Consider the following 7,546-nt stretch of genomic DNA (forward strand, 5'->3'; position numbering starts at 1 on the left):
CACCTGCTTAATCTTGTCCTGTTTTTCCTCTCTTGTCTGCTGCCTTTTGGTTGTCTTCTTATTTGTACTCCCGTTTCAGAAGTCTGTAATCCTTCTCTTGTAACTCTTGTCTCGGACTTCCACTGATCTTTCTTAATAAATTCGCATGGCTCTGTTGAGCCTCCTTTTAACATCAAAAAAAAAAAAGAGGGGATGCCTCACCTGGGTGCTGGTGCATGTTATATACTTGCTATTGCTATTGTATCTTTATTGGGATACAATTATATGGCCAACTGGCAACCAGAAAATCCTACGTGTGAACCAATTATAACACACCAGGTGCGTTGCTATGATATACTGGTCGGCACTTGGCAGTGCATGTACCCTATGTAGACCCAATGATCAAGCAACTTGGAGTCTGAAACTTTTTTTTTCCCCTCTAAAATAGAGTTATATTGGCTTTCAACTTCCATTAAAGTTTGCACAATATAGGCTTGTGATTGCTGGACATAACAATAGGTTACTTACCGAGAAGGCCAAATGGTAACTGCTGCCATGAGGAAAGATCGACGTCAAATGGCCGTATATAAGACCAGATGTTGGTATTTGTTGCTCTAAGGCCCCCTTCTTCGACGTGTTATATCAATTTTAAGTTTATTGATATGGCTTGTTCTTTTTCATAGAGCTAACTCGTCCACCATTGGAGACATCTTCACATCACAAGCTATCATTCATTTGTATGTTGGTCATAATTTCTACCTATGAATCATGGTATTTCAAATATGCAATTTTCTCAATTTGTTTTAATGCTGCTAGCCACCTATTTTGTATATAATCAATATCTTGTATTGACCATCTTGCTGTTGGTCATGAATTATGTATACCTAATGTTGTGCAAATAATTTTTCTAAACTTTAATATATATTGCTCAAGCCATGTCAGGGATAGAGAGCGTGTCTATGGGAAGAGGTAGGAGAGGGGAGGTTGGATATATATATATACACCTCTATCTTACCCATCCAACAAAACACCATATTAGAAAATTAACCTTATTCCAACTTATCCATCTACCCACACACCCAAATTTCTTATTTCACAAAATAAGTTTTATTCTTCCTCACTTATTTGGATATTCTTTTACCATTATAAATTTTATTCTACAATCAAGCACTACTTTCTCCTTTAATTCATATCCGCAAATAATATAAGGTTACTTATTGATGAGACTACAAGTATCTGGTAGACTGCAAATATCTGATAGACTCATGGTGCTGGTATATTTTGGAGAAGAAAATTTCTGTGAAGGAGACTAAATGAAGTCTTATTGTTTACTATTTTTGGTGGACAAATGTAGCTTGTGGACGTCTGGTGCTGCCATGCTTTCTCCAGAGAATCATTTTTAGAAAGCGACTAAATGAAGTGTATGGTTGAAAAATAACAAAACTAAGAGACCAAGATTTTACATTTTGAACATTATTTTCCACTCAGACAACAATAATTGCAGGCCCTACCATGTCACAAAAAAAAAACGAATAATACAAAACTTTCTTTTTCAAGGAAAAAAATAGAAAAGAAATTACGAGATGAACTAGGTCCAATGGGCCAGTCTAATAATCAATTGCCACATTACCTCTTTATATTTAAACTATTCAAGATCCAAACAGAGATGATAATTTATCCTGTTATTTACCATACACGTGCGTCACGATTGGGACCAGTCCACTGGACCATCTATTACTTTCACCATACTGAGTCATGAGGCTCCTTTATGCACAAAGCCTTGGGTGCACTCAACATAACAAAGGGGAATGGATTTTTGATAGAAAGAGAGAAGACAGCCACGCAGGACGCGGAGAATAGCAGAACCAACTGCAGGGCAAAGAAATGGTCCCTCAATGGAGCCACAGCTTTGGTCACTGGGGGCACCAGAGGAATCGGGTAAGGAATCCGTTAACTTATTCTATCCACATCGTTAGCCTCCCCCTATTATTTTTCTTTGGATTTTCATCTAAGTTTCCAAACTGTATGATCTTTGGTAATGACTTAAAATGGTTTTGCCCGCTCATGAAGTAAAGAAAGAAAAGAGGCTTAGCTTGTCCATCAGTTAAGAAAAGAAGAAAAGGCCGAAATACATATGTTAGACTAGAGAACTAGAAAGCTAAATTCATTTGTCCTTTCTTCCTATGGTTGAGAAATATCGGCACATTCATTTTTTATATCCCTTTATATACTTTTCTCGTTGGTTGCCTTATGATTTATCACGCTACTTTCTCATTAGAAGATGTTTTTTTAGATTTTTAAAAAGTATATAGTATAATTGTTTTCTACGGCGGGTAAAAGTCTGGGATAAATTAGGACAAAGAGCATGTATGCTCTGTTCATCAATAGCAAATAAACAAAAAATAAGACTGAATAGATAAAATAAATAACTGGAAATTAATACTAAAACGGAGAGCAAAAATTCCTAATCTTGCTGTCCTATACCATCTAGACAAAGTAGATATCTGATACACTAAATTCAATGATCAGCGTATTATTATTATTGTTTTTGAATGTATCAGGGTTTTACTTGTTTTTTTGACAAAAATCAGGGTAGTACTTGTTGATTCAATTTGTCTGCCAAAAAAGTATAGATTAATGATGTCCGGCATGGCCTGTCAGCTTACATAGAATTTATTTATTTTTCTAGGAAAACAGGATGTGAACATGTGAAAGGATTGTAGTTGCTTTTCCAAACTAAAATTTTTCTCTTTTTTTGGAATCAGAAATCCCCTGTTGGAAACTATGGTTCACATCTCTATTTCTACACTTCTCTTTCAGTCAAAAAAAAAAAAAAAAAACCCAGGCTCTTAAAGCTAACATATGATAGAGATATTCTAGTTTCTCCAGTTTGCAAGTCATTTATACCAGTGCACCTCTGATAGGGGTTTACCCCTCCATGATTGCTCATCAAAGAAGATCTTACCGAGTTCATAAAGTTGCCTGACGTTGTTTTGCTGTTGTGATCGACGTAAATGTGATCTTCTGATACCATTCCAGGCATGCCATAGTTGAAGAGTTAGCTGGATTTGGAGCAACTGTACATACATGTTCGTGGAATGAAGAAGAGCTCAACAAATGCCTGGAACGATGGAAAAGCCTGAACATTCATGTCACCGGATCAGTTTGCGATGTCTCTTCCCGAGTCCAAAGAGAGAAACTAATGGAGGGTGTCCGTTCCATTTTCCAGGGGAAGCTCAATATCCTTGTAAGTTTGGGGCAATATTGCACTAAATCTCGTTATAAAGATCAATACCAGAATACAGAAATAGGCCAAAGTTGCAACTGTCAATACAACCCAACAGTAAATGATCTCTAAATCTCTTGTGACACAAATAATGCTCATCAAACTTGTTTCATACTTAACTGTTGTAGCATTTGATGGAGTTACGAGGCCATCCAGGTTGTTACACATCCTGTATGAGCTGTTCCTCTTCCATCTAGGTAGGCCACGGCTCTGAGGTGGAGCCTCCTAGCGTTTATTGTTCCTGTACCACAACCTAGAGGGAGGAGTCCAACCTAGATCCTGTCGTAAATATTTAAGCTCATGCCGGGTGTTGCCTTATTGAGATGGTCTCTTGTTTAGCATTCGCATAACTGACTCCTGAGTCTAATCTACTGAAGTATGAATCCATTCCATCCACATAACAAAGTTGTGGTGCCCCCACCTAGATTAACAATACAGGGACGGGCATTGTGAAGCCAGCAGTGGATTTCACTGATGAAGAGTATTCCTTTCTTATGGCTACCAACTTGGAATCAGCTTTCCATCTGAGCCAACTAGCTCAACCACTTCTGAAGGCATCCGGGGCAGGCAGCATCGTGTTCATCTCCTCAATCGCAGGGGTTGTAGGCATGCCAAATTTATCCATATATGCAGCAACTAAAGGTAATCTAGTATGAGGCTTATTTTATCAAGCATAGGCAATCAGTAACTGTGCAGGGATCCCCCAGTCTTCATGACTTTGTTATCTGCTATATTCTTCAGGAGCACTGAATCAGCTCACAAAGAATCTGGCTTGCGAGTGGATAAAAGACAATATCCGAGTGAACGGTGTTGCTCCAGGGCCCATCCGGACCCCACTCGCACAGCCCGTAAGGAACGACCCTTTTTGAATCGTTGTCTGAATCTGTTCTTCGAAAAAAGAAAAAAATGTCCTCCATCGCAAAAAGGGAAAAAAAAAGGAATAACCTGATGGGCAATAATGGGTAGCACCCCTCACTTGATGGGGGCCTTAGGGGACCCAGAAGCCAACCAAATCCATGCTATTAGAGACGATCATCATGTTTGTGGAGGAAAAGAAAAAAAAGGTATAACAATCGCTAGCTACTTTTTTTTTAAAGGAAAAACTGTTGCTAGCTACTTGTGTAGGCATTTTTGTAACAACATTAGAAAGTTCCTCGTTTATGTGGCCTACGTCAACAGTATTACATTATAGTGATATTGATTTTCTAAGAATTTGGTAGTGAGTACCATACAATGATTGTAAGTTTGGTTCATATATCTCCACGATGGTAAAAGTTATTGGTTGGACCAGATCCACCAGCTAAGTGGTGGATCAGTCCAACCATAAAGAGACCCACACGAGGGAAAGAAAAAGGAGCAATGCACGCCGTGTTGTGCAAGTCCCTTGGTGGTTGGACTGGTCTACCGCTGTGCTGGTGGAGCTGCTCCAACCAATAGTTGCCATCGGGAGTCGGATTCTACTCTCTCCGTTGGGCTTCTCCCGTGCTAGTTCTAAATATAACAGAAAAAAGAACAGGAAAAACAAGATTGGTAACCATTTGATATTGATCTGATATATATGACCTAGAAGTTTGAGTTTAATGTGAATCAACACTACAAATTTTATTTTAATTAACAAGGCTCACTCCAAGCTGATCGATAGTCATCTCCTGCATCGTAGATCTTTTCGGAAAAACAAAAAGGAAAATCCTTCTCCTTATTTTTTCTCTTGTGCAAGGACCTCAAGGTGGCCCCGTAGGGCTACAACATTATTTAGCAACTAAATATGGATAGGAAATTTGCAGTGGCCACAGTTGTTGCAATCAACCTCATGTAATTTGCGCTGTATCTTTCATCAAGACAAACACGTGGTAAGCTGTTAGGCTAAATTTCTTCTAACATCTCTCATCTTCTGCATTTGTACAGTTACTTGATGACAAGGAAAATAAAGTAATAGAAGTCTCCCACATACCCATGGGGCGTATTGGAGAACCAGAGGAGGTGGCATCTCTTGTATCGTTCCTATGCCTACCTGCTGCTTCCTATATCACGGTTCAAGTTATTTGTGTTGACGGAGGTCGGACTGGAAGTGACCTTTAAAAGGAAAAATAACTCTACTGTGAAGTTCATGTTCTCAATCCTTAACTAGTAATGCTGTGGAGTTCCTCTATGCGTGGTGATGCATGCTTCGGATAGGTTGCCAGAAAGCTTTCTTTATTTATGGTGGTTTTCAGTCATGGAGAGCCTAAGGTAATTACTAGGACCTTGCGAATAAAAGTAAGACTAACGACATTTGGTTGTTGTTATGAACTGATGGATTCATGTAAATTAGAGCATTGGTGGCCCGGGCATGCCTTCACTTCTGCGGCATTTGGAAAAATCTGGTCAAAAATTCGTTTGGTTTCAGCTGGACTTCCAGACCCTTGTTACAGGTGCTAGCAGAGAGTTTTGTTGCATCTTGCTTTGTCGATGAAAGAGAGTTTTGTCGATGAAAGAGGTAGACCTCAGCTCTGTTTTCTTGTCTTCAGCATCCTATTAACTCAAAATTGGGCTCCGATCGATACTGTTAGAGGCTGGTGCGGAGAGACACATTCATATCTCCGCACAAGTTTCTGCTGGTGCTGCAGTTTTATAAACGCTCCTTTCTTAGGTGCATAGCACTGGTTCTGTATTTCTATTTTTTATGTTTTCTTTCCCACACACAGTCTCTGTTTTCTTTGAATTTTTTTTGGTCATCCTTTTGTCCGAAGAGCAGAGTTTGTTTCACACTCTGTTCTTCTTCCTGTACGTTCTTCCATTAATAATATTTGGGTGGCAATCGCCTCCTCTTTTCCATCAAAAAGATATTGGTTTTATTCGGCTTCGGCTTTCCAGGGCAGGCCCGGTTGAATCATCCACTATAAATGGGGGGTTGACCCCGCATTGATGGCAGAAAGAGAATAATAGGGTAGTTGTTTCAAAGTAGTGGTTTCTTCGATTTTCAATCTTATCACCGACATAATTCCTATCTATATAAACTATATTAATATGCAACAAATAGATAAATGAATAGTAATTTTTTTTTAGCATTTCAAATAAGATTTGAAATTAATGAAATAGTAGGTGGGAAGTATGTTTTCTATTTTGATTTTAAGCTGACTAAATGAGCCTAAGTCCAGCTAAGCTGGACAAATCTCAAGCTTGATCCTATCTACTACTTTGGAGTTGGGACGAAACCTGACTCTCCCTTAGCCATGACTACTGAAAGCCCATAGTTTTAAAGTCGGATGATGAGATCCGAGCTCACCATCTCAGTCAGAATTAATATCTGTCAACCATGGTAGAGGTGAAAGTGGATAGGCAAATTAATCTAGATATAGATTAAAATTTGAGCATCCAATTAATATTCATATCCACATCTAAGTTCTCAAAGAAAAATGGATATGGATAGGCAACCATCCAATCCATATCTAAATATCTGATTTTGTATGTAATTCTCTTTAATTTTATATAGTACTCATGAATTTTTTAAGAAAAATAAATGGACATATTAACATGCTATTAACTTGTTTTATCATCCATTTTAGTAATATTGTTTCAACTCATGCCTTGTATCTGATTTTGGCATGTTTAGCATATGAGTTGGGCCTTCTAGAAGTCAGCTGCTCCCGCCAAATCCCATGCTTGGGTTGGAGACACTCTCCTCCATAGAAATAGGGGTGCTGGTCTTCGACCGAAACTAGGTTGCCGAGGTGAAGAACTTTGAAAGCTAGAATGGGACCTACAAAAAGCTCGAAATAGAGTGTTTTCTAGCAGAGACTCTCCGATGCTCAAATTAGTGGAGAGATGGAGAACAGAGAAAAAGAGACTTTTCTAGAGCTTACCTTGGTGTCCCCACTCCCCTCTATTTATAGAGAAAGATTTTGAGTCAAGCATGACCAAGGGACTAATCGGATCTCGGATATTGTGCATGGATTATGATGGCAAGATCGTTCCTAGGTTTGCAATGCAGGACCAACTATTGATTTTCATTCGAAGCTGATCTAATTTGGTGATTTTCTTCCTTATCCAGACTTTCCACAATTAAAGGGATGGACTCTTTCCCAATTGGGGTAGCTGTCACATATGAAGAATCTTCTTTAGGTTGGCCGACCTCTTCTCATCTCGACCATAGCCGAGGTCCAAACTACTGTCCATAAAGTGAAAGCTCTGAAGCAAGTTAATCAATTTGGATTTCCATGTCTGACTCCTTCAGATCGACTGTGATTAGTCTCCTACTATATCTGCATCCACTGAAGACTGAGCACTCTGAGTCCTTGATCA

General features: G+C 38.9%; 1 protein-coding gene and 1 long non-coding RNA gene across 4 annotated transcripts; one reads left to right on the top strand and one right to left on the bottom strand.

Moving 5' to 3' along the window:
* The first annotated feature begins 1,652 nt into the window (after positions 1-1,652).
* Positions 1,653-6,083, top strand: LOC105052200 (noroxomaritidine/norcraugsodine reductase-like). 3 transcript variants are annotated; one of them, XM_010932935.3, is made up of 6 exons: positions 1,653-1,917; positions 3,019-3,226; positions 3,691-3,907; positions 4,007-4,113; positions 5,171-5,494; positions 5,577-6,083. In XM_010932935.3, exons 1-5 carry the CDS (start codon positions 1,748-1,750, stop codon positions 5,342-5,344), a joined length of 876 nt encoding a protein of 291 aa, XP_010931237.1. In that variant the 5' UTR covers positions 1,653-1,747; the 3' UTR covers positions 5,345-5,494; positions 5,577-6,083. The 3 variants fall into 3 exon arrangements, with proteins under 3 accessions (XP_010931237.1, XP_073100219.1, XP_073100220.1); XM_073244118.1 differs by having other exon boundaries at positions 5,652-6,083; XM_073244119.1 differs by lacking the exon at positions 5,577-6,083 and having other exon boundaries at positions 1,656-1,917; positions 4,007-4,329; positions 5,171-5,304.
* On the bottom strand, positions 2,703-3,697 carry LOC140851921 (uncharacterized). The gene is made up of 2 exons (XR_012134687.1): positions 3,386-3,697; positions 2,703-3,303 (listed from the first exon to the last, which is right to left on the bottom strand). It is a non-coding gene; the product is annotated as an uncharacterized lncRNA (long non-coding RNA).
* Positions 6,084-7,546: the final 1,463 nt, after the last annotated feature.

This window comes from Elaeis guineensis, chromosome 10, assembly GCF_000442705.2.
Source record: "Elaeis guineensis isolate ETL-2024a chromosome 10, EG11, whole genome shotgun sequence".
Classification (NCBI taxonomy): Eukaryota; Viridiplantae; Streptophyta; class Magnoliopsida; order Arecales; family Arecaceae; genus Elaeis; species Elaeis guineensis.

Bases quoted from the DNA above. Each gene is read 5' to 3' on its own strand.
- LOC105052200 (XM_010932935.3), top strand. From the start codon at position 1,748: ATGCACAAAGCCTTGGGTGCACTCAACATAACAAAGGGGAATGGATTT. The intron at 1,918-3,018 runs GTAAGGAATCCG...ATACCATTCCAG, and splicing joins GGGGGCACCAGAGGAATCGG to GCATGCCATAGTTGAAGAGT. The intron at 3,227-3,690 runs GTAAGTTTGGGG...GCCCCCACCTAG, and splicing joins AGGGGAAGCTCAATATCCTT to ATTAACAATACAGGGACGGG.